This window comes from Labeo rohita, unplaced genomic scaffold, assembly GCF_022985175.1.
Source record: "Labeo rohita strain BAU-BD-2019 unplaced genomic scaffold, IGBB_LRoh.1.0 scaffold_623, whole genome shotgun sequence".
NCBI lineage: Eukaryota > Metazoa > Chordata > Actinopteri > Cypriniformes > Cyprinidae > Labeo > Labeo rohita.
Genome location: NW_026129550.1, coordinates 2127 through 28940, shown reverse-complemented (window position 1 = coordinate 28940; position 26814 = coordinate 2127). Strand labels below are relative to the sequence as shown.

Here is a 26814-nt window from a genome sequence, read left to right as displayed (position 1 = left end):
TGAATCTCTTGTGTCCACATCTGAGCATCTCCTTTCCCAAAAGCAGCTGCTCCCAGCACCTGTACAGGAGCCCCACAGTCCAGCTCTCTACACACAACCTCTGCATCCTGCTGGTCAAAGGCAGCGTCACACACTGTGTGCCATGTGTTCCCATGAAACAACTCTAATCTCCCAGAGCACAGGTGAGACCCATCAACAAGCCTAGACTGTTTATGATCTATATATTACATAAAAACACACACAAAAAGTGGTTATTCAGAGTGGTATGCCAAAAAGTATATTTCATACAACATTTACTTTTTAAGTTACTAAACCCACGTCTGTTCATGATGTATCTCTAATTTTTCAGTGCACAGAAACGAGTCTGGAAATATGACATGTCTACCTCACAAATAAAAAAAAAGAAGCTAGCATAACAAAAATATGTGATGTGCTAATTATTTCATCTTATTTCATTTTTGTAACAAAACAGTTAAGCAGATTGAACAGGCTCACCTGAGCACCTGACTCCAGCATCTTCACCATGACCACAGTTATGTTCACCCCATCCTTTTGATCTGCAGCCCTTTAGTGTTGACTCTGATTCACTACAGGCTACTTTATCCATCCAGATTGGTCCTGATCCTGGTCCAAAGTGAGCCTCATCATCACCCAGAGCCTCTACAGCCTCCCCACAGTCCAGTTCTCTACACACCACTGCAGCATCAGTCATATCCCAGCCATTATCACACACTGTTCCCCACTGACCTCTATGAAGAACCTCCACTCTACCACTGCAGGGACTGTTACCACCAACCAACCTAACAGTCTCTAAATCAGTACATGAAAGAGAGAGAAAGGGATTTAATCACAGTAGTAGAACAGAAGTTGGTAAATACAAATATTTATACATATTTTGAACTGGACAAATAAAGCTAAACAAGAGTATAATACAAATAAACTTAGTCATTAAATTCAAAATAGTTTATTGTAGGGATGCACCGAATATTCGGCCACCGAAAATTTTCGGCCGAAAATGGCCCAAAAGTGCATTTTCGGTTTTCGGCCGAAAGATTTTTATCACAGAAACAACACCGCCGAAACAGTATGACGCCGCAAACAGAAACCGCGGCCTGCACGTGCTTGTCTGAAGCAACATGTCTGCGGTGTGAGGTTGAGACGGACCAGGGAGTGAAAACAATGAAAAGTAACGTTACACTCTAGGGGCCGTTCACATATCGCGCCTAAAAACGCGTGGAAAACGCTACGCGCGCCGATTTCTCCTCCTTTCCAAAGCGCTCTGTAGCTTGCGCTCCCGTGGCGTCTGCCGTTGCTAAGCAACCATGACCCGCACTCTCAATGAAGACGCGGAAGTTTCATCAGAGGATTTCCAGCACTAAAAATCACTTGATGTAGCTCTGCTGCTAAATTTATTTAAAAATGTACAGCTATGATCAGCTGTTTCTCCATCTTGGCTGAGCTTTCAATGTTGCTACGGGAAAGGATTAAGCTAATTGGTTGAATCTTGTCACGTGACCCGCGGTGCGCTTGCAGCAGTTCATTGGCTCTCGCCTGCCTTCGTCATAGATTACGACATGCCGTGTTTATAATGAGATGTGTTGGAATGACGCGCGGGCGCCTTCGAGGAGTGGATCAAGACAATAATCTGGATAATATTTTCAGCGATTAACAATTTAAATTCTGCTCTCATCCTACTGCACCTCAAACCTACTGTATTCCGCCAGAGAGGACTGCGGCTGCAAACGCATCGTTATTTGGATTACTTTTTTGTATGGCTGTTGACATTTTTGCAATAAATAAATGATTGTGATTGCACTTTCCTGTTTTTTTTATATTTTTATTATTGTTCAGTCATAGTTAACGTTAGGTTTAGAGGTAGAAGTGGGATTAACGACTATAAAAAATATTTTTAGATATATTTTCAGATTGTGTGTTTATGTATTGAACCTACCCTGTAACTTCGTTGAACAAGAGGGGAACAGTCGCCACTTTAATTTACAGCCCGCAGAGGGCACAATTACCCTGTAATTACATGGAACAAGAATATAATTTCCCAGTAATTTTAAAAAGTTTACGTATAGATACCCCCAAACTTACGATTTAATAGAACAGGCACCTGTTAAGTTTTTAAGTAATTCCATTATAAATTATTTGTATATCTGTTTGCTACCCCGTTATTACCCAAACGTAACATATTGCTCCCTTATACTTACACGTACAGGTACAATATAAATACGAAACATACACTGTAACTTTAGTTTACTTGCGCAGTTCTTTGCAGGTTGCATATCTGGTTGTTACCCCCGAATTACCAAAACGTAACATAGCCTATTGTTCTCTTATACCTACACATACGTACTAATAGGTGCACTATAATTACAGAAACGTACACCGTAAATTCAGTATACTTATATAGTTCTTTGCGGGTTGTAATCTAAACAATTGCTTACACACTCTTTCTGAAACGATGGTTCATTTTCTCTAAACTCTACACACAAAACCCCCGAAAAGGCACAACATTCAAAACAGCACACATCTCCTACAATAACAAAATTGATTTTGTGGGCAGTTGCTAAATCATTGCTAGGGTGGCTGATCGTTACTATGGAGTTTTACAGAGTTCTGAGCATGTTCTTAGCCTGATTTAGCACATGTTAGCATGTGTAGCACGCATAATGGAAGTCTTGTTTGCTAGCATGAGTCAAAAGTAATGAGCCTGGTTTGAAAATGTGAGAAGTAGAAAGTACAGATATTTGTGTAAAAACGTAAGGAGTGAAGGTAAAAAGTAGTCAGAAAAATAAATAGTGAAGTAAAGTACTTTACCAGAACATATCAGTCCCACACTGTTTTCTTGAGAGCACTGTATGTCATGTGAAGTTGGACACAATCGAATGAATGATTCATTTCCTCTGCACTGAATCTCTTGTGTCCACATCTGATTGTCTCCTTTGTCAAAAGCAGCTGCTCCCAGCACCTGTACAGGAGCCCCACAGTCCAGCTCTCTACACACAACCTCTGCATCCTGCTGGTCAAAGGCAGCGTCACACACTGACATCCACGTCTGATCATGAAGTATCTGTAACCTCCCAGAGCAGCGAGAACCTCCAACCAACCTGACTCCTGAACAAAGAAAGAAAAAGAAACATTGGTAACACAGGTGAGAACCAGCAACAAGACTAGATCTTAAGGTTAAGGTTTCTAGTAATATTTACCCAACACAGAAGACCATCTGTAACTTTAATTATGAAATAGACATAAAACCAACAGCATGTCAGTGTTTATTTTTAATGGATAAAAGTTTTAGACAATAAAATAATATTGTTGATGAGTTGCTCTAAGAAGAAATTACATCAAATTATTTTACATTTCATAAATGATGTCTGAATGGATGAAAGTCTGATGAGTGTTGCAGTAACAGTGTAATGTATGGAGCAGCTCACCAGAGCATCTGACTCCAGCATCTTCACCATGACCACAGTTATTAACACCCCATCCTCCTGACCTACAGTTCTTCAGTGTTGACTCTGATCCACTACAGTCCACATCATTCATCCAGATTTGTCCTGATCCTTCTCCGAAATGAGCCTTATTATCACCCAGAGCCTCTACAGGTTCTCCACAGTCCAGTTCTCTACACACCACTGCAGCATCAGTCATATCCCAGTCATCATCACACACTGTTCCCCACTGACCATCATGATGAACCTCCACTCTACCACTGCAGGGACTGTTACTACCAACCAACCTAACACTCTCTAAATCTGTACATGAAAGAGAGAGAAAGGGATTTAATCACAGTAGTAGAACAGAAGTTGGTAAATACAAATATTTAGACATATTTTGAACTGGACAAGTTTATTGGTGTTGTTGTTACATTTTTTTAACAACTGCTTTCACACTCTTTCTGAAACGATGGCTCATTTTCTCTAAACTCTACACACAAAACCCCCGAAAAGACACAACATTCAAAACAGCACACATCTCCTACAATAACAAAATTGATTTCAAAACTATTTAAGTCTTCTTAATTGTATTTCCACCGTAACTATATAAAACAAACAATCAAATGATTAACTTTTATACATGGCAACTACACAAGGATGTGTCAATAGTAAAATGCCGCACGCGGTTCCTAAGGTGTTTCTAGGTGGTAGCTAGGGCATTGCTAAGTGGTTGCTAGGGTGTTGTGGGCAGTTGCTAAATCATTGCTATGGTGGCTGATCGTTTCTATAGAGTTTTATAGAGTTCTGAGCATGTTCTTAGCCTGATTTAGAACATGCTAGCATGTGTAGCATGTATAATGGAAGTCTTGTTTGCTAGCATGAGTCAAAAGTAACGAGCCTGGTTTGAAAATGTGAGAAGTACAAAGTGCAGATATTTGTGTAAAAACGTAAGGAGTGAAGGTAAAAAGTAGTCAGAAAAATAAATAGTGAAGTAAAGAACTGATACCAGAAAAATGTACTTAAGTACAGTAATGAAGTATTTGACACATTATTCATGGGTCTGTGACAAACAGTTTTGTGCTGAAGTTTTGTGTGGAAGAAGAATGTGAGAACCACTAATAAAGGTTAATATTGAAATTTTACCAGAACATATCAGTCCCACACTGTTTTCTTGAGAGCACTGTATGTCATGTGAAGTTGGACACAATCGAATGAATGATTCATTTCCTCTGCACTGAATCTCTTGTGTCCACATCTGAGTGTCTCCTTTGTCAAAAGCAGCTGCTCCCAGCACCTGTACAGGAGCCCCACAGTCCAGCTCTCTACACACAACCTCTGCATCCTGCTGGTCAAAGGCAGCATCACACACTGACATCCACGTCTGATCATGAAGTATCTCTAACCTCCCAGAGCAGTGAGAACCTCCAACCAGCCTGACTTCTGAAGAAAGAAAGAAAAAGAAACATTGGTAACACAGGTGAGAACCAGCAACAAGACTAGATCTTAAGGTTAATTTTTCTAGTAATATTTACACAACACAGAAAACCATCTGTAACTTTAATTATGACATAAAACCAACAGTATGTCAGTGTTTATTTTTAATGGATAAAGGTTTTAGACAATAAAATAATATTGTTGATGAGTTGCTCTAAAAATTAATTACATCAAAATATTTTACAATTCATATATGGTGTCTGAATGGATGAAAGTCTGATGAGTGTTGCAGTAACAGTGTAATGTATGGAGCAGCTCACCAGAGCATCTGACTCCAGCATCTTCACCATGACCACAGTCATTAACACCCCATCCTCCTGATGTACAGTTCTTCAATGTTGACTCTGATCCACTACAGTCCACATCATCCATCCAGATTGGTCCTGATCCTTGTCCAAAACGAGCCTCATCCAGAGCCTCTACAGCCTCTCCACAGTCCAGTTCTCTACACACCACTGCAGCATCATTCATATCCCAGTCATCATCACACACTGTTCCCCACTGACCATCATGATGAACCTCCACTCGACCAGCACAGAGACTGTGGTCACTGACCAACCTAACAGTTTTGAAGTCTATACATGAAAGAGAGGGATTTAGCCAGTAGAACAGCCTACAATCATCTGTAGACTTCATACAAAAACTTACAATCATATGAAGACTTAAGATGCAAAAAACTTCATATCCATCTGAGACTTTTCTTTTAAATTAGCATTTTTATTAGACTCCTATAAAAAATAACATTGGACATTTTTGAAAATGAGGCCTTCAATAACTGAATAACATCCTTTTATTTGCCATTAAAGTGAAATTATTGAACCTGAACAGAGGAGCCTGATAAAAATGCTCATTTAAAAGAAAAAAATCATATATTTTTTGGTAGAGAGAACACAGTACACACAAATATAATAAAGCTGGAGCACAAGCTGAGCGCTCCTCTGAACAAGACAATTTGATCTTGCTTTCATTACACTGGTTGTCAGTACATGTTAAAAATTCTAAAATATTACTGATTATTAATAGTCTAGTGTCTCAAGATATATATATATATATATTGAATTACACAGGCCTCTGTTCAGTTTCTATTAACATAAGGCCATCACAGATAAACTGCTTATTTAAACATCATTTCAAATCTGTACAGACTATTTTGTTCTTACCAGATGTGGTTATAGTGATCATAGAGGAGAGTAAAATGAGTGTCACACATCCCTCCATCTTCTTCTGCTCGTCACACCGTCTGTTTGACTCTGTCAGCACAAGTTTCTCGTCTGCTCCCTCAAACACACTGAAGAAACTGGCTCCTGTCAGCCCCCTAAAGAGAGAGAGAGACTCACAGCTGCCAATGACACTCACTGTTACCTTATTAGACACAACAGAGGAAATCATCAAACACAATCAGTGACAAATCAGAAAGCAGCATTTTTATTTTCTCCATATATATCAATAAAGTGTCAGCGCTGATGAGCGGGACTCCTCCTCCAGCGTGAAGAGACACTTCACTGAGGACAGACTCGTGTCAGTCATAAGTCAGTGTGGAGATAAAGTCACACTAAACTTAAAGCAGATTGATACAGAAACACTGCAGCTTATATTCAGCATCAAAACCTGAACCTGAACACAGCAGATACAAGCACTGATGACTGACTGCTCACTTACTGAAACTTTATTTCACATTTAGATAGTTGACATTTACTATAAATGTATAAATTATAATAAATGGAACATTTAAAAGTTATTTTTGGGATGACTGTACATAATTTTAGGTGGATTTTAACAACAGTGCTCTGATTTTCTAATCAAGAACACAATAAACAGTACATTAATACATTATAAAATGAGCTGAACTATTCTGGGCTATTCAGACACGATTTGTAAATAAACACTTGCTTTTGTTCCAAATATATTAATTTGGCATTATATCAAAGACATTTGTAGCTGTAGGTGTGTTTTAACACCAGCTGCTATCTGCTGCCATCCAGCAGATGGCAGCAAAACACTTCTTATTGTAAAGAGGAGCAGACAAGAGTCTTGTCCTTGTGTCACCACATGAGGGAGCTTCTTACTGGGAGCTACTTAACTTTTTCTGACACGAAAAGGACGTTTCTAGAGGAATGTTTGTTTATTTTTTTTCACAGCTACATTTTTATTTCATGTAGAGTTCATTTCACAGCACATTCATTTCACTTTTTGTCTCCTGCTATTATATATTCTAAAACACAGAGTGACAGAATGTTGTAAATACACTATAGCAGTGAGAGTGATATTTCTGGTATTGTCACTCAGTTTTATAAAAACAGTCTTTAAATAAGGTTACCAGACCTCCCCGTTCTCCAGGGACAGTTACATTTAATACTTGTTCACATGCTGCTGCTTCAGCCATGAAGAACTAAACCCAGCCACATGGCTCACTTCAAGTGCTCTTGTGATCTTGTGATCTTGTGATCCTCTTACCACTTGCCCATTTGATACAGTATTAGTGTTAACGGACAGTTTAAGTGGCCAGTGAGTGTTTAACATAGAGATAACAAAATAGGAACTCTGTTAAGTGGACATTTACCTACAATTAAACAAAATGAAACCTGCAGCTGCATACTGTTGTTTGTCAGCAGTGAAGAATCTCTCATAAAGTTGTGTGCAGCTTTGAATAACTTTATGACTATAGATGTAATTGATGTGATGTTACAGGAGGCAACTGCACTTGTTTTATATTGATGGATGACATGAGCTGCACTGGGGTTCAAATGTTCTGTTGTTAAGCATTATTAAGTCATATTAAATTATTACACGTGGTGTATAGAGAATAAATATTCCTTATATAACTCAACACTTTTAAAGCTTGATAAATGATGCATATAACAGTAAAATGGTCAGCAACATGCATATTTATTTATTGGTTAAAAACACACCTGATCATAAAAGATAATATAACAAGATATTTAGCTTTGACTATCAGTGTGGTTGTGATTTATAAGGTAAGACAATACATTAAATTTGTCTGCTTTTTTATTGCTATTAACAAGGTCAAAAACAATACAACAAAATCTTATAAAAGGCTTAACAGTTTTAATACAAAAAATGGGGAAATATATAAAAACCTGAGATTTGACAAAACAATAACAATATCACTCAAACTTTGTTCAGATTTGTTGAAATGAGGCAGTGGGTGTGATCATTGAGCCAAAGTCTTTATTTAACTCCTCCTCCACATCATCATAATCTGTTAATACAAACAAAATCTTAAATCATGTCAAATGCTGTAACTGGATGAACACTTTTATATTTTTATTTTACTATTATTTTATAATATAAAAAACATTAAAATATAAATAGAGATGTTATTATAATGAAAACAAAAGGGTTATAATAACTTACCCAACAGGTTTCTCACATCTTCACTGACACTCGTCACATCATCATACTCCTCCTGAACTCCCTCTGATCAAGAATGACATAAAAACATGTCACATCAGTTTATAAAACCTTTTATTTAATTTGAAGGATCCTTTTTCCCTTAAGTGGCTTGATTACTCATGGATGACCTGGCTGCTGCACAGATCGCCCCCGCGGAACCAGTCCACCCCGCCCAATCACCCAAGATTTCACTCCCGGATAAGTGGGATGGATCCGGAGCCCGGTGTGAAGTCTTTCTCACTAATCTCTCTCTCATTTTTGAGTTCCAGCCATCCCGTTACCCCACAGACCGCAGCCGGATCACTTTGCTCATCTCACTTCTCACCGGGCAGGCAGCTGAGTGGGCTACGGCGGTCTTGAAGGCCAACGGAGACTCCGCCCATTCATATCCTGCATTCACCGCCCAACTCAAGGCCGCCTTCCAGCACCCTGAGAGCGAGGTGGAGGCAGACTCTCGTCTTTATCATCTAAAACAAGGAGAACGCAGCGTCAGCCCGATACACCACCGAGTTCCGCACCCTGTCAGTCCAAACAACTTGGAGTGACGCCGCTCTCCACACAGCCTATTATGAGGGACTTTCCATCAGACTCAAGGACGAGCTGGCTGTGCGGGAGCTTCCTGAAACCCTGGAGGGCATGATCCAGCTGGCCCTCCGGGTCGATCAGAGAATGCGTCACTCTTCACAACGCACTAATCCTGTTTTTCGTTCTTCCACAGGCACCACCCCCCGCACTAGGACCCTGGATTCACCCGTCACCTACGCTGTTGCTGCGCCCTCTCCTCCTCCACCTATCGCCTCAGAGGCCCACTCAACCGGAGCCGGGGAGCCCATGCAAATAGGCTGCACCTCCCTGTCGGCAGCAGAGAGGGCTAGACGCTACCGCGAAGGTTTATGCGCCTATTGCGCCTCCCCAGAACACCATCGAGCGATCTGCCCTCTTCGTCCGGGAAACGGCCAGACCAGGTAGAGAGGGGGAGGTCTTTACCTGGTCCGGTGACGAAAAAATCCTGTCCCGCCGAATCCCGGATGCTCCTTCAGGTATCAATCCTCGTGGGCCACCAACGGATCGTGACCACCGCATTTGTTGACTCAGGTGCGGCTGGGAACTTTATCGATCAGGATTATGCCGCCCAGTTGGGGATTGAGACTGAGGTGTTATCCCAACCGTTAACTATCACAGCCCTCGACGGTCGCCCCCTCAACTTCAGCCCTGTCATCCGTCGCACTAAAGAAATCCTTCTCACCATCGACAACCACACCGAAAAGATTCAGCTGTATGTCACCAAGATCACCTCACCACCCGTCATCCTGGGACATCCCTGGCTCATCACTCACGACCCCTTCATCTCCTGGACCAGACATTCTGTCACGGAGGCTGGACGAGAAATGAATGATCGAGAGCAGTCCCTTTGTAGCGTGACGGAAAACTCAAACGCGGATGTGCACGAATGAGCAGGTTAATCACGCAGTTGGTCTGAGAACGCTCCGATAAGGAGTAGAGATTTCCACCAAGAAATCCGCGTTCTCACACGCACACAAACAGGTAAATAAGCGCTCCGAAGAGCAGAGAGTTTACTCACGTGAGTTGAGCTGGAAACGGGACCTGACGTGGAGTCAAACATGAACTCAATGTCTGGTGCTGGATAGACACCTACTTCCTGCTTAAGTACCTGCGTGAGGTTACTTCCGGGTCCTCGTGACCTCACGTGACTCGGTGCGTGTGACACATCTTATATAAACATGCAAAGGTTTATAAAAAAAAAATGTAGTTCTGTGGATCTCACCTGTTACACCTTGAGAGCTCGGTCTAGTAATGATGGCATCATCATAATTGTCTGGTGTGTTCACTACACATGAAAATATGATTCAAAATTAAATATGAGCCAAAAACATTCAAACAATAGTTTAAAATATTATCTGTAACAATCTTGATTTTAAAAGAATTGGGTTTTTTTATTGACAAAAAAATTAATAATAATAATTATAACACCTTTTTTGATATCAGAGTTCTGTCCGCTCGTCATGACATCATCATAGCTCTCAGGTGTGTCTTCTACAAATTCACACATTCATCACAGACACACACATTCATTACATTCAGAACAATTTGAAATATCCCCCAATAGGGTCTGGTTGCAGACATCTGCACCTGCACTCTCAGTCGCCTCCACTCTCACACCTGCACTTCCGGAATTGACGTTACTTGCAGTCGATTTTATTTTTACTTTATTTTAGTTATTTATTTATTTTTTTTAATTGAATCTCTCAACATTTTACAACAGTAGGTGGTGAAGACAAGAAAAAATTAACTAAATTACAATGTCGCTCGCAATCGCCAACTGCACTCTCATCTACCTGCACATCACTGGCATTCCACACAAATTGTGCGTGTTGCCAATGGAGACAAGACGCTGTGGTCTTAAACAATTAAAACTAATTTAATAGCATAACATACAGGGTCCTGTAAGTCATCTGTAGAAGATAAAAACAAGACCCGCAAATCCGTGGCCACAGAACAGCAGAATATAAACGAATATGAATATAAAGAATATAAAGAATACAATGGCTTAATGTATTAAGATGCAATTAAAAGATCAAATTCGATATACAGTTTATTAATATAATGTATATGTAGGCTATATAGTGTTTTCCTTCGCAAAACGTGGCATAATGTGGCATAACAGATTAAGATGATAAAGACTAAACTCAATATGCTCCTATTCATTATTAAAACAACTACACATAAGCAGGTGAGCCCAGAATAAACGCAATACATTTGCATTTTTCCATAAAGAACAATCTCTACAGCTCTTTTACATCGTTGTCTTTTGTTTATATTGATTTTCAATGGGAGGAAAACGTCTATTAGCGCATTTCGTTCACGTCTGTTTGCCTATAGGGAGTTGGTGCTTTTAATATCACATAATGCCTTTCTTATGGTGTGTTCATATCTGCTGGTATATCTTTTGACAACAGTAAGGTTTATTGAATTTAGTCTTTATCATCTTAGTCCGTTTTGCCACATTAAGCGTTTGCTAGGCAAGTATGAAAGTGAAAATTTGCATGCATGGCCATATGCTTGATAGAAGTACATTAAATTAATAAACTATATTACAAATTTGATCGTTTAATGGCACTTAATATATCTTAATACATTAAGACATATCAAGTGTTAATGGTTTTCTACGGGAGAAAAAAGCTTAACGAGAGACTTTGCGCATTGTGTTCATATTCTGCTGTTCTGTGGCCACGGATTTGCGGGTCTTGTTTTTATCTCCTACAGATGACTTGCAGGACCCTGTAAATTATGCTGTTAAATTAGTTTTAATCGTTTAACGACCACAGCGTCTTGTCTCCATTGGTAACACGCACCATTTGTGTGGATTGCCAGTGATGTGCAGGTGTCTGAGAGTGCAGGTGGCGATTGCGAGTGACATTGTAATTTAGATTATTTTTTCTTGTTTTCACCACTTGGCTACTGTTGTAAAATGTTGAGAGATTCAATTAAAAAAACTAAAAAAAACTAAAATAAAGTAAAAATAAAATCGACTGCAGGTGACGTCACTTCCGGAAGTGCGGTTGTCTGAGAGTGCAGGTGCAGATGTCTGCAGCCAGACCCTTCTCCAAATATCTGTCTTCAATATACTGTAATATTTTATTTTAAAAGTATATTATATGCCATTGTAGAATAACAGAGTGACACCTGTCTCACGATCTGGTTTCAGTCCATCAGTGATGACATCATCATAGTATCCCGCTGTGATTTCCTTCACCATCTCTTCTGCATCAACACAGAATATGTTGAATATGATACAAAAGCCAAAATATGTTGCTGCTGCAGATCATGAGACTGGGAATTTTATTAAACATTTGGTAAAGAATCATGTGATCAATTAAAAAGGTCACTGACCTTTTAGGCCACTGTCATTGGTGACATCATCATAATATGCAGTCTTGAACTCTTCTGCTAAAAAATGAGAACAGACTTTTAATATACAAGTAAACAGCAGTATTTAAATAATACTGGGTCATTAATCAAATATGTAATGGAATTTGTTAATTATATTTAGGGCTGCACGATTAATCACACGATGTCGTGAGCAGGGCTGGACTGGGACCAAAAAAACGGCCCTGGCATTTTTGGCCATAGCGGCCCACCATGATTATTTAAACAATATGCTGAGGCATATATATGACACATCAAAGGATATATGCGCTCACTGTTTTGTTTCAAACGTTAAACCACAGTAACCTGCATGGAAGTGTAGGCAAGATGTAATATGTCCACCCAGCCTTAGGGGGGGAGCTGTGGTTCATTGTTGTGTGAGCCTTCATTACAGGGGTGGAGCTGTTGTTTAGCCACAGCTCTGTTTTCTTATGAGAAGGTAGGAAGGGTTGCCCTGTTCTCTGTAAAATCGGCTATATTTGTTTACTTATATTAGCCATCCATCCCAGTTTAAGAAATATATTGTTGTTAAAGTATTCACTAACACATATGTGTGTTTATTTTTGGTGAATGGTTTATTATTTGTGTTTTATCAATTCCATGTGGGCAATTGTATTGTGTTGAGCTTTATCTGAGTATTTTTGGGGTTTTATTCTTTGTAATCTGTATGCTTCTAACAATTATCTTTATTTGTAATATGTTGAAGTTTATTATCCTGTGTTTGAGTAAGTTTGTAACAGTGTGAGAAGTGTCCATTTAAGTGCAGCCACTACTATATCATTTCCTTTTAACAATTGGATGTATATTGGAATTATTTTGATGCTGCTTGTTAAATGACACAGCTCTGTTTTCTTATGAGAAGAATGTTACAGTTCGGTGGCGGATGTGAAGGAAGATGCTGTTTTGCTGCAAAGTGACTGATGTGGAGAAAGATCCCAATAAACAAAGAAAGCTACTCCGCTTTGATTCAACGACAATATTGGTGTCCTCCTCATTCACTCCTTACATTAACACAACGCAGAGCCATTTGGGGGAGCACACCAACAAAGAAAGGGTTACAGAAGCAAATAACCTTGGTAAAAAAATATTCTTAATTATTATTATTGTTATTATACAGTCTTTTATTACTCTCATTACAATACTCAGACTTGGAAGAGAAGGCCACAGTGACAAAATTCCCACCTTGTAGCAAAATTTATCGTCAGACAAAATAGCAGATTTTGTCAAGTGGAGCTGAGGGCTGGCCAGGAGGGAGGCAGGGCGTGGCCTGAGATTTCATTGGACTAGCTCAATGTCCTTTAAGACAGTCAACCAATGGGCCGCGATTCGTGTCTCAGATACTCTACCGTTGCGGTAATAAATAAATTGGCCTAATAAACTTTTAAAAAAATATTAAATTATGACTGACAACCCCATCTCAAAAATGTGCGTCAGCGCGATTTTGGCGTAGCTTGTCAGTGCTTTACGGCTCTGTGTATTACTTGCCGCTCCAGCTGAACGCACGTGATGGAGCTTTACTACTAATCAAAGTACCGGCTTTATTGACTAAACGCGCCTCACGACATCGTGCGACTAATCGTGCAGCCCTAATTATATTTGTTTATTTATTTATTTAGGTGCATTCATTAAAAGTATTTGAGTTGAATGTGGAATGAATATGCGCTTCATCTCTAACCTGAGAGAAGCTCATCAGCATCTTCATACCCAGAATGCAGTTCTTCAGAGATGAGACTCCCTGTTAAAGGAGAGCAGAACAGACAGAAACATATTCATCATTACAAACATACTGAATCCTGATTTCCTTTGAATCATAAAGAAGACAATACAGCACAAATATTAATTATGCACATTTAAAAGCATTATAGGCAGAAATACCTTTTTGTTGGGCCTGTTAGTAAACACACACATCTATCCTCACATGAACCCATTCCTCACTGCCTTCCAGAAATAGACACACACACACCTGCACCTACACTTAAAAATATATGAACACCTCCTTATGACAATCTAAAAATACTCACAGGAAGAGACACTCACTGACACACACACACACACATATAAACATGCACCTGCAGCTCTGTGGTTTGAAGCAGGAGGTTTAACTGGACTAATAATAGATGAACATCAACTGTCTGACAGACTCTCTTATTAATGATATTAAATGAGATTGATGGCTCATGTCTCACCCCTCTGAGTGAAGTGATTGTGTCTGTGCTGAATCTCCTCATAAACGGCCTCAGTCATCATCCTGTGTCTCCTCTTAGAGAGAGCTGTGAGTGTAGACAGACAAACCTGCTGTCAGTTCACAACACATGACTGATCACACACTGAATAAGACACAATATGACAGTCTCTGGATCTCTCCTACCTCTCCTCATCACTCTGTTCTGCTGAATCAGTATAAGCAGTGGCACTAAGAGCAGTAAGAGCACAACTACCAGTACAATCACAAGCACTGGGGGACAGAGGGCTGAGGAGACACTGTTGAAGGAGTTTGTGGAGGAGTAACTGATGTTGAGCGCACTGTAGGAGAAGCTGATGTTGCTGTGGCAGGAGTAGTGGACACTGACAAATCTGGCAAATCTGTCAAAACAGACACAAATGCATGAAAAATCATGATTGTCTTGAATATATAAAAAGATTTTAAAAATGAAAAATAAAATTTCTCAGTGTTTGCTGTGACCTGCACAGGTGAGTCCAGCGTGCTCTTTGTGGGAGCAGTCAGTGTGGTTTTTCAGGGAGAGAGGACAGTCCCACAGGTGAATCTCATTCCCTCTGCACTCGACTCTGTTCATCCACACAACACCTTCACCAGCACCAAAGACTGAATTCCTATCAGCCCTCAGTGCTGCTCCACAACCCAGCTGCCTGCAGACCACCTGAGCATCGCTGATGTCCCACTGATCATCACAGACTGAGCCCCACACAGCGTTATGATACACCTCCAGCCTCCCAGAGCACTGGCCCTCACTTCCATTCAGTCTGAGAGGAACATGATCTAAAACACACACATCAACCAGCACTGAGCAGCTTAAGCACAACATTTACAACAAAACACAGTGAAACTGAATGCATGTCTTATAATAATACATTAAATTTAACAAATTTGTTGTCAAAAACTTACTTGAACACTGTTTCTGTTGAGGAGATGGTGAAACAAGACATGTCAGACGACTCCGAGGAGACTCTTGATTCTCCTCCTCTGAGATTAAAACATGTTAGGATAAAATTAAATTTACCACTGAATGGGAAAAAAACATAATGTAAAAGACATAAAAAAGCCTAATCATATTTAAACTAGCTCACTTTTTAAAAATATTACAACCACATTAGATATAAACATTGTATTTAAAGAAGCATGGCTTAGATTATACATCATTTAAATATCATCTCACTTGAGCAGGTGATTTTGGCCACTTCATTATCACACTCATGCTGTCCCCAGGGTGAAGATGGACACTGCCATAAAGTGGAATCATGTCGTCGACATTTAAAAAAATCAAGCCAATTATGAGATTTCAGTCCCTCTGAATTACTGGGTTCACTGCCAGATCTTCCACAGTTCAGCTCTTGACAGATCAGACTCGCTGTGTCTCTGTCCATCTGGTTGTAACACACATTACCCCAGGATCCATTGTAGAAAACCTCCACATTCCCTTCACAGCCCTCAGTTAACCTGATCTCTTTAAACTCTAGATTGAAAAGGATGAGAATCAAACATTTACAAGTTTTCTTATATTAGAATATTTGGAATATTTGGAAAAAAAAAAATGGTATTGCACTGGCAAATGGTGAGTTCATTTCAGTAATAAATTGGTAAAAAAAAAAAAAAAAAAAAAATAAAAATAAAAAAAAACCAAATTTCAAATTGTAATTCCAAAATTGTGTTCATTTTTTATTAAATATATATTAAGTTTCAGCAATTCTTTTATTTAATATTTGGTATTTTGAGGCTATTTTAGATTACTAAACAATATTCACACTTGAATAATTCATGATTTATTTTTTATATAAAAAGTACAACAATTATTACAAATACATTTTCTACAAATTTTCAGTTAATACAGTAATTAATGCAGTTAAAAAATGGATCAAAAACACTTCATGTAATCCAAAACACATAAATGCAATGCAATATTTGACCTAAACGATATACTGTATAAATCCATAAATAAATAATTACAATACAATATAATAAAAAATAAAAAACAACAATTCAATTAATAATATATATTAAGTAATATAAATCAAACACAGTTATGAACATCCAGATAGTAAAATTAAATAAGGATATTAAAATTAAATTAAGTCTCAAAGATAGTTGTAAACTGTATGTTTTAGATTCAGAAAAAAAAAAAAATAAAAAAAACAGTAGAGTGATTAATTCAGGATTCGGACTACGTTGGTCACACAATGTTTCATGCTGGAGATTCAGCATTGTGTATTGCAGATGACTAAACAGTTCAAAGCATTCATGTTTTAGTACAGTTTTGCATTAACATTTATTACATTAACACTGAAAAATGAATTTATTTTATTTATTTACTTTTTAATTTAACATATATTTTATTTAATAAAACAAATTATTGAATAAAAATGACTCTGAATAAAAACTAGTTCTCAGTTCCCAACCATGCTGTCGCTATATATAGTTACTATTTATATAATGTAAGTACACTGGATATTGGTAAATATCAGTCACAAACATTCCTGAAATTGTTTATATTATTGTTTACTGTTTACCTGAGCACACGACTCCTACATCCTCCTTGTGTTGACAGTCATGTTTTCCCCAGTCTGAAGAAGAGCAGCTCCACAGGGACGTCTCATTCCCCTCACACTCCACCTCATCCAGCCATATGGGTCCAGAACCAGGACCAAACCAGGCTGGTACCTGCTGGTTACTGAGGGCCACTCCACACTGCAGCTGTCTGCACACCACATGGGCATCTTTAATATCCCAGGAGTCATCACACACTGTCCCCCATGAGCCGCTGTGAAAAACCTCCAGCCTCCCTGCACAGTCTCCCCCAGAACCCACCAGCCTGATGGACCCACGACCTGATATTCAGAGAAAGAAAAACACATTATTGATCACTAACAACTGAAGAATCTGCTTTATGTTGTCATGATGTTGTTCTGCTCACCCTTTGACTGACAGCTGTTGTGTGGAGCTGCAGTTGAGAGTTTGTGGAGAGCTGCAGTTCCCCAGATGAGCTTTACTGTCTGGAGAGTATTTATTTGTTATTCATTATTTAAAATATACTCTAAAACCCATGACTTTACATTACAGTGTGAATTTGCTCACCAGAGCAGATGACTCCAACATCTCGTCTATGAGAACATTCAGCTCGACTCCATGAAGAGATGGAACATTCTGAGAGTTTTGTTTCATTCCCGTCACAATCAAACACATCAGCCCAGATTTCACCACTTCCCTCTCCAAACCAGTCTGATCCCACAACAGACACAGCAATCCCACAATTCAGCTGTCTACAGAGGACACTGGCAGCTCTCATATCCCAGCATGCATCACACACTGTGCCCCACTCATGTAGATACTGAAGCTCCACTCTTCCAGAACAAGGGTCTGAACCATCTATCAGTCTGAGAGCTGTGTAACCTATGAAAACAATTGATAACTTAATTAAACTAGACAACTAGAGTCAAGATAACTGAGTATTTTGTAGGGCTATGTGACCATGTATGAGCAAAAAATTATCTTTGTATATGTAAAATTAATTTGTTAATTTAATAGGTTAAACATTTTACCAGAACATATGACTCCCACATCATTATCATGAGAACAGCTGCTTTCATTTGATGATGATGTTGGACAGAGGTGAATCTGAGATTCATTTCCTCTGCACTGAATCTCCTGTGTCCACATCTGAGCATCTCCTTTGTCAAAAGCAGCTGCTCCCAGCACCTGTACAGGAGCCCCACAGTCCAGCTCTCTACACACAACCTCTGCATCCTGCTGGTCAAAGGCAGCGTCACACACTGAACCCCAGCCTTCTGTAAGGAGCATCTCCACTCTACCAGAGCACAAGTGAGACCCGTCCACAAGTCGAAGCCCTTGCTCTGATTTTTTTTTAATTGTAAGAACAGTAAGTGAATGATATATTAACCATTTAGAATGATTCATATGGTAAGAAAATGTTCAGAACTAGCCCATATAATTAATTTAAACAATTTTGAGGGTAATGGACCTGCATCGTTTTTTTATTTGTTTAAAATCTGACACTTATTATCTTTACCACACTTATTATTTCAGCCTTCTTGGGGTTTTCCAATTTTATAGATAGTACATACTAGTGTATTTTAAAAAAGTCTTTAATACAGATGATTTTTTATTATGCAGTGATGTATGAAGCAGCTCACCTGAGCAGATGACTCCAGCATCTTCTTTATGACGACAGTCATTAACACCCCATCCACGTGATGTACAGTCCTTCAGTGTTGACTCTGATCCACCACAGACAACATTATCCATCAAGATTGGTCCTGATCCTTCTCCAAAGTGAGCTAAAGGCATTGCTTTTATAGCTTTACCACAGTCCACCTCTCTACACACCACTTTAGCATGAGGTATATCCCAGATATCATCACACACTGTTCCCCACTGACCATCATGATAAACCTCCACTCTACCAGCACAGCGACTGTTGCCACCAACCAACCGAACATTTACACTGTCTGTCCATACAGGAGACATCAAAAATAAATACAACAAGAATCAAAATTCAAAATTAAAATCATTCATAAAACATTTCATTCAAAAATCAGTTTGTTTTATCTCTTCATTTTGAGTGTATACTTACCGACTGCAATGAGTGATACAAGTGAGGATAGAAAAATAAATGTCAGATAGCTCCCCATTTCATTATTTTCTACACAGGCAGTTCAGTGCACAGCACAAGTTTCTCGTCTGCTCCCTCAAACACACTGAAGAAACTGGCTCCTGTCAGCCCCCTAAAGAGAGAGAGAGACTCACAGCTGCCAATGACACTCACTGTTACCTTATTAGACACAACAGAGGAAATCATCAAACACAATCAGTGACAAATCAGAAAGCAGCATTTTTATTTTCTCCATATATATCAATAAAGTGTCAGCGCTGATGAGCGGGACTCCTCCTCCAGCGTGAAGAGACACTTCACTGAGGACAGACTCGTGTCAGTCATAAGTCAGTGTGGAGATAAAGTCACACTAAACTTAAAGCAGATTGATACAGAAACACTGCAGCTTATATTCAGCATCAAAGCCTGAACCTGAACACAGCAGATACAAGCACTGATGACTGACTGCTCACTTCAGACACTTACTAAAAACTTTACTTCACACAGAAGGTAAGTTGATATTTGCTATAGATATTTAAATTATAATAAACTGAACATTTAAAGTTATTTTTGGAACAATGTGCATAAAATTAAAGGGATTTTTCCTACACGGTTGTAGTGTACAGAAGCACAATGAACAGTATGTTATTACATTATAAAATAAACTGGACTGTTTGTGTACAACAAAAAGAGGGCAATTCAGATAAGATTTGTGAATACACATAAGTTTCTATTCCAAATATATTCATCTGGTATTATATGAAAGATATTTGTAGCTGTAGATGTGTGTTTAACACTGTAATGTGTAATTCAATCAGCAGATGGCAGCAAAACACTTCTTATTGTAAAGAGGAGCAGACAAGAGTCTTGTCCTTGTGTCGCCACATGAGGGAGATTCTCACTGTTAAACTTTTTTTTCTCGACAGAAATTGTTCATTTCCTTTTACCACACCAAAACTTTTTTTTTCGTGTATTTTGTTTTTTGTTCTTCATGTTTTTTTTTGTTGTTGTTTTTTGTTTGTTTTTCCAACCGTCCACAAATAAATTCCACAAATACATTACCAGTGTAATTTACAACAATATAAACATGATTTTTCTTTCTTTCTTTTTTTTTCTTTCTTTGTTTCGCCTAATTTAGTACAATCCAGTTTGTTCAAAAAATGTTAGACTAAAGACTACAGATATTCTGAAGTGCACAGTAGTAATAAACATGTAATTTAAAGCATATTATTCAACCTCTGTCTTAATCTTAATCTATATTTGATAATCCGTAATTCTGTTATATGCATTTTATGTTAAATTGTCATATAAGTACATTAACTAACTTGAACTAACAATAAACAATACATTTGTAACAGTATAAATTACAGTTGGGGTACTCGGACTCGAGTACAATTTTTAGGCGACTCGGACTTGTCACGGACTCGGATGCATTTTTACTCGGACTTGACTCGGACTCAAGCCTTTCGGACTCTGAAAATATCCCGAGTCCGTCCGAGTCCAGAGACAATTGACGGAAATGTCACTGACTCGATGTATTATCACGAAAGTCTTGTCCAGTAGCTGCTTGAAAGCCGACGGGTTTATGTGCCACTAGAGATGCGCGGATGAGCTTAGACGTCTCCCGAATCCGCAGCTTCAAATAAATGATCCACCCGCACCTGTATTTTTCTCTGATTTAGATAACCGCACCCGATCGTCGTTTACGATTATTCTAATGCTTAGTTTTGCATGATAATATGATGAATGGATGGTTCATTTTTAACAGCAGATTGATTCAGCTGATCTCCACATCGCTGCACACTTATATAAGCTTAATCGTTCGTACTTTTAAGCCAAAGCCACGCTAAAAAGAATAACGTTAACTGACATCTGGACGTGACTCTCGCAATCTCTGATTAAATCAATTGGGTGTTTGAACGTCTACTGAATCCTTGGACAAAAGTTTACAGGGGTTTACCCACACTCTAAAAAATGCTGGGTTAAAAACAACCCAATTTGGGTTATTTTGGCAACCCAGCGCTGGGTAAAAAAAAGGGACAAACCCAGCGCTGGGTTGTTTTGACCCAGCAAGTTGGGTTGAATGTTTGACCCAGCATGCTGGGTTGCTTTTTTTTATGGTTTAAAATTACTACACTGCTAGGCTAAAATGAACCCAAAATTGAGCTAGGCATTAAATCTACAAATCTTGATCATTATAAAATCACTTTAACACACACAGAATGACTATCAAAAGATAAATGTTTATTAAAAACTACAACAAGAGAAAACATTCAAAAGTAACATGCATGTGTAGCATTTGGGCCAATCAGACACACAATGGTTCATTCGATTTAGCAAATCAAATGAACATTAAATTAACAAATAATCACAGACCCCTCGCCCAATCCACAACACTGGCTGCCGGGACATCTCCAATGGCCCACCAGGCCCCTGGTTACCATGGCAACCAGAATACCTCAGCCAGATCAGATAAACTTTACGACCTGCAAGTATGTAGAGAGAATCTCCCCTTACTTAAATCTCTCTAAAACAGGACCATACTGCTATAGGAAATGACTACTTTCCCATTCATTCACAGACAAACCTATCCTTGACCTTCCTATCACGCATAGCCCAGGTCATTGTGTACAGTATTACTGCAGTGTATTTTAACTTTTGTCTGTTGTTTTTGTATTTGTCTTTCTACTATTTTATGCATGTGTTACGATAGATCTCTAGTGTAGTATAACTTACCTATGCCATGTGTGGTCTTGTTGAATTTGTATTTTGATGATCTAAAAGATGGTGTAAATTAGATGTTGATACCTATGCAACATATTAGTGTTTTAAAAATCCCTAGTAGTTTTTGCATCAACACCCAATCAAATTACATATGCAAAACACCATGCTCACAGACAAAGAGTCGTAAACTTTCCCTCCTAAGGTGAAAGTTACCATTGGTTCTTGGACCTTCTGGAGGCACAGCCTCCAGAGACTTTAAATGCTTCCGCTTTTTCGTTCTTCTCTCTCTTCACTCTCTTCACTCGTCTGCAACATCTACCGATTGCTGCCCGTGTGGAGGAACCCACGGGGAGCCTGAGCCGGCACAGGGCGTGCCTGGCGGGCCCGACAGGCCCAACACTGGCTCTCGACCACTGAGAGCCAGACACTTCCACTCAACTCCTGAATTCATTTTCATGACTCGCCTCAGTCAGTCAGTGGTTCTTTTAGAACCTAAGAAGATGAGCTAGAACTCTTCAGGACTTCCCTAAGCACGCGCCAGGCCTTGCGGCCTTGTCTTTCCATTCCCCAAGGATCACAGGACTTCAGCTGGGTCCCTCTCAGCTCTTGGTTCTTCTTCACTTTTCACATGGGAAGAAACTCCCAGTCACCAACGAGTCAGGACATCTTTGGAATTCATCACTCTTCAGACCCGGAAGAACGTGATTGCAATTCCAAAACCACCACTGCTCCAACCCATCAAGACTTTCAGAGACTGCATTTGGACACTTGTTCGACGACCAAGGCAATGCAAGTATCGTACACTTAACTAAACAAACAGAGGTTTAGTATAAGCTGTAGACAGCACTGATGGTTTCACAGCAGGTGGTTAACTGACTGTTTTCATAGCTTCATTTCCTTGTCCCTCTCTAACTACTTCTCACTGACCATTCCCCCATGTATGAGTGATTTCATGTTTGTTTGTCTAGATTAGTTATGTGTTAGTCCTTCGTTAATAAACTATTGTGCACAAATTACATGAGTTTTGATTCTGATTCTGCCTTGCAAATTAATGTCCCTTTACGATTCCGATTCGAGCTACATGCTCTAATGCAATGGTACTTTAAGAAAGTTATTTTCTGTGGCCAAGAAAACATCATTTCTTAGAGTTGATATAAAGATTATACTGAATGTTCGATGAGCGAACAGATTAGTTGATGGAAAATTGATTCTGCTACAGTTACTACTGGCAGCTGATATAAGTAATTGTAATTAATCATAATTAATTGTAATTATTTATATACATTTCCCTTTGAGCTAAATTCGCTACAATGTGAAAAGAAATGCAGAAAAAAATATGGCATTAGCAGGTACAGAGTTTACAAATGAAGCACTGAACATCTGCTGACTATTTTGTCTGGTAAATTCTGTATATTGTATAAAACTACTGTACAAAAAAACACTACTTTACAATAATTGTACAATTAGTTAATAGTTTCTTTCTTCTTTTTTTTAAAACACAAACTAAAAATAAAACCACAACATTAACACTGACATCATAACATTTAACACAAGCAAATGTGTGAAGTATTGTGAGTATGTGTATGAATGAATGTGAACTCCATTTCTACTGAACAACACAGAACGAGCATTTGACATTTTGTTTTTACAGACTATACACTTACGGTTTGTTTCATAGTCCATGACTGCATACAGAAAATGCATCACTGACAATTTCCTTAATCTCTTTAAGATAACTGATTTAGTCATGAAGTCCCATCAGCTCAGCAAAGGTGTGCAACATCTTTGACATTATCCAGGGCGGCCTCCTCCTTTAAAACCACCGTTGCATCAGTTTGGGGGAAGATCATTTCTCCTCTTTGTCCAGCATTCATCCCAGTCACCACCTGCTCTTCATCAGTGGCCTAAAAGAGAAAAACATTTAAAAAAGAAAACATTTAGTTCAACTGTAACCATTTTCAAACAGAGGTGCATTCAATTCTGTAAGGATAGGTAACTAGACTGTTTTATTATTTCAACCATATTGTGTGGTTGTTTATTCTCTTTGTCTACCACAGTGCTCTAGAATACTACAGTAGCAGACAACGGTAACATTTATTTTCTAAAACATAATTCCCATCAATCTTAAAAGAATGAAGCTCTCTTATGTCTCTGGCCTTTTAACCTCTACATAAAACATTTTTTTACAGTCAAACAAACAAAAAAAAAATATGACCATTACTTGCCTTAAACCGCCTTTCCCTCTCTTATGAACGAGCTGAGAATATCACATCCTCACACAAGCAGGATTCTGTGTTGTTAACTCCAAAGTTGGTTTGAGTTCTGCAATGAAAAACACAGACACCAATGGTTTAAATAAAATGTGAACAAGTCATCATACTGTTCAAAATGTGAAGCAAACAGGCAGAAGACAACAGAAACATGTATTTTCAAAAATAACTCACATCAATCCTGAAAGAATGAAGCTCTCCTATGTCTCCAGCTTTCAACATCTACAAAAAAGTAAACATTATTTTACTACTAGTCAAAAAAATATATAATATAGAATTATGACATTATGACCTTTACTTGCCTTATACTGTCTTTCCCTCTCTTCTGAAGAAGCTGAGGAGATCGCCTCCTCTCACACGCGGCCTTCCGTGCCATTAATTCCAGAGCTGGTTTGAGTTCTGCAATGAAAAATATGCACATCAATTATTTAATTAAAATGTGAACAAGTAATCATACTATTTTTGCATCAAAATATTAAGTAAACAGGCAGAAGACAATGGAAATGTTTATTTTCTACAAATAGCTTGTATCAATCAAAAAGAATGAATCTATCCTGATTCTGGCTTTGAACATCTACATAAAACATATTTTTACTCTTAGACAAATATATTAATTAATTAATTAAATAAAATATAACATTAAATTATTACCTTTACTTACCTTAAATCACCTTTCCCTCTTTTCTAAAGCTCAGAAAAATCGCCTCCTCACACAAGTAGGCTCCTGTGGTGTTAGCCCCAGAGTTGAGTTAAGCAAAAAACGGACATCAATGGTTTAAATAAAATGTGAACAAGTCATCATACTGTTGTTGTATCAAAATGTGAAGTAAACAGGCAGAAGACAACAGAAACATGTATTTTCTAAAAATCACTCGCATTAATCCTGAAAAAAATGAAGCTCTCCTATGTCTCTGGCTTTCAATCTCTAAAAGAACGCAACCATTCTTTTACTAATAGTCAAAAAAGTTGATATACGGAATTATGACCATTACTTGCCTTATACCGTCTTTCCCTCTCTTCTGAAGAAGCTGAGCCGATCGCCTCCTCTCACACGCGGTCTAATTCCGTGTCGTTAACTCCCGGCGCGGGCACAATGAAGACTCGAAGCTCAACAAGTCTGAAATATTACATGCAAAACATTACTTTTAACAATTAAAACTTAATGGGCCTTACAATAATTAAGCTAGTCTTAATTACACGACGCCATTTTCTTTAGGAAACTACTTTCAGTTTAATCGCGGGAAAAAAAAGGTTTACGAATTAACATGTAAATCTTTTAATAACCCTCTATTAACACCTAAATCTTGTGTAAATATGACATATGAAACTCACAGTCGTTGTATTAAAGCTATCTCTTCCGTTCGGTAGAAGAGGCCTTTAAGACTATTTCTGAGGCGAAAACGGCGTCAGCGTATGTTACGATAAAAGCTCTTTTCCGACTTTTCCCGCGTTCCAAGTCTTAAAATACTCCCGGACACACATAATGAATGATGATTTTACATTTTTTAATCTTTACTTACCGAAAATCGTCCTTCACTCGCTTCCATCTGCAGACGCTGAGAAAATGGCCGCTTCTCGCACTTTTTGACGTACGGTGGACACGACGTGCCTGCTCTCTCTCGAGTCCGCGTTCCTAACCCAGCACCGCTGGGTTATAAATTAAGACCAGTTTTAACCCAAAATTGGGTTAAATTAACCCAACTTTCTCACCCAGCGGTCTCAACCCAGCATTTGGGTTGAAAAAACAACCCAGCGTTTTTTTAGAGTGTAGTTTAAGAAATTTCTGATCATAAAAATCTAATTCTTTTCATGTTTAAGGTATTGTTTTCGTTATAATGTACTGATTCAAATTCAATAATAATAATGATTCAATAATAATTGTTAATTTTAGTACTCGGCAAATCTGGTGCTGGCGCGGGCGCATGTCAGGCGCAGTCATCAAACATATTTCAAAGGAAGCCGGCACCACATTCCCTACCGTCTTTACTATGTGTTTTGAGCGAATATTAGCATTTATTCCCATACGATTGAATTAGAAATGGTGGCCTGTCATGATTTTGGCTAATGCAGGACACTACTGAATGATGCGCATCAGAGGGGATTTACAAGTGGGTACACGCAAAGCCGACTGAGAAATGGGTATCCGCAGGTACTGCACTACACCACTGCATATTACCCTACTCAATAGCATTAAAACAGGCGTAACTCTCTTCAAACGTGATCAGGGGTGTCTTATGTCACAACTTCTCGAACAGAGGAACAAACACAAAAATGAAATCGTTTGCCTGAAAAAAAGTATTTAGAACAGGTTCATATTTTAGAAAATGTAGTTAATATTTGCCTTATTATTGATTCATCTCATCCACCCGCGACCCACCCGCAAATAATCAGAATGGATTTTTTTTTATTACCCGACCCGCGGATATAACCGCCATAGAAATTGTTCATTTCCTTTTACCACACGCGCACACTCAAAGCGCGCTCACAGAACGCTCTCAGTCAGTGTGCGAATGTCGAGTTCTCTTTCGCTTTAATAGGTTCTGTTATTGCTACACACATGCTCGTATTGGAGACTATTCATGTAAATTAAGTCGGTTTCATCTTAATTAAACCTGAACAGTTGGGAGAAACACTGCGTCAAAATATTTGATCTGTGCGTCAGATCTTAAAGCGACAGCA

General features: G+C 38.7%; 3 protein-coding genes across 3 annotated transcripts in view; all 3 read right to left on the bottom strand.

Annotated features, from left to right (window-relative positions):
• LOC127161360 (deleted in malignant brain tumors 1 protein-like) overlaps positions 1 to 3657 on the bottom strand; it is a 4220-nt gene extending 563 nt beyond the window's left edge. The window contains exons 1-4 of the mRNA XM_051104068.1: positions 3441 to 3657; positions 2824 to 3120; positions 496 to 810; positions 19 to 217 (exon numbers count right to left, since the gene is read on the bottom strand). Coding sequence (XP_050960025.1) covers positions 19 to 217; positions 496 to 810; positions 2824 to 3120; positions 3441 to 3657 — 1028 coding nt within the window. The remainder of the gene's footprint in view (positions 1 to 18; positions 218 to 495; positions 811 to 2823; positions 3121 to 3440) is intronic.
• A 1460-nt stretch (positions 3658 to 5117) lies between these two features.
• On the bottom strand, positions 5118 to 6579 carry LOC127161359 (deleted in malignant brain tumors 1 protein-like). Its single transcript, XM_051104067.1, has 2 exons — positions 6098 to 6579; positions 5118 to 5512 (listed from the first exon to the last, which is right to left on the bottom strand). Exons 1-2 carry the CDS (start codon positions 6324 to 6326, stop codon positions 5118 to 5120), a joined length of 624 nt encoding a protein of 207 aa, XP_050960024.1. The 5' UTR covers positions 6327 to 6579.
• A 1346-nt stretch (positions 6580 to 7925) lies between these two features.
• Positions 7926 to 18330, bottom strand: LOC127161362 (scavenger receptor cysteine-rich domain-containing group B protein-like). Its single transcript, XM_051104071.1, has 10 exons — positions 18072 to 18330; positions 17608 to 17922; positions 14486 to 14569; positions 13975 to 14034; positions 12264 to 12320; positions 12057 to 12134; positions 10344 to 10406; positions 10138 to 10200; positions 8313 to 8375; positions 7926 to 8157 (listed from the first exon to the last, which is right to left on the bottom strand). The coding sequence occupies exons 1-10, from the start codon at positions 18328 to 18330 to the stop codon at positions 8078 to 8080; spliced, it is 1122 nt and encodes a 373-aa protein (XP_050960028.1). The 3' UTR covers positions 7926 to 8077.
• Positions 18331 to 26814: the final 8484 nt, after the last annotated feature.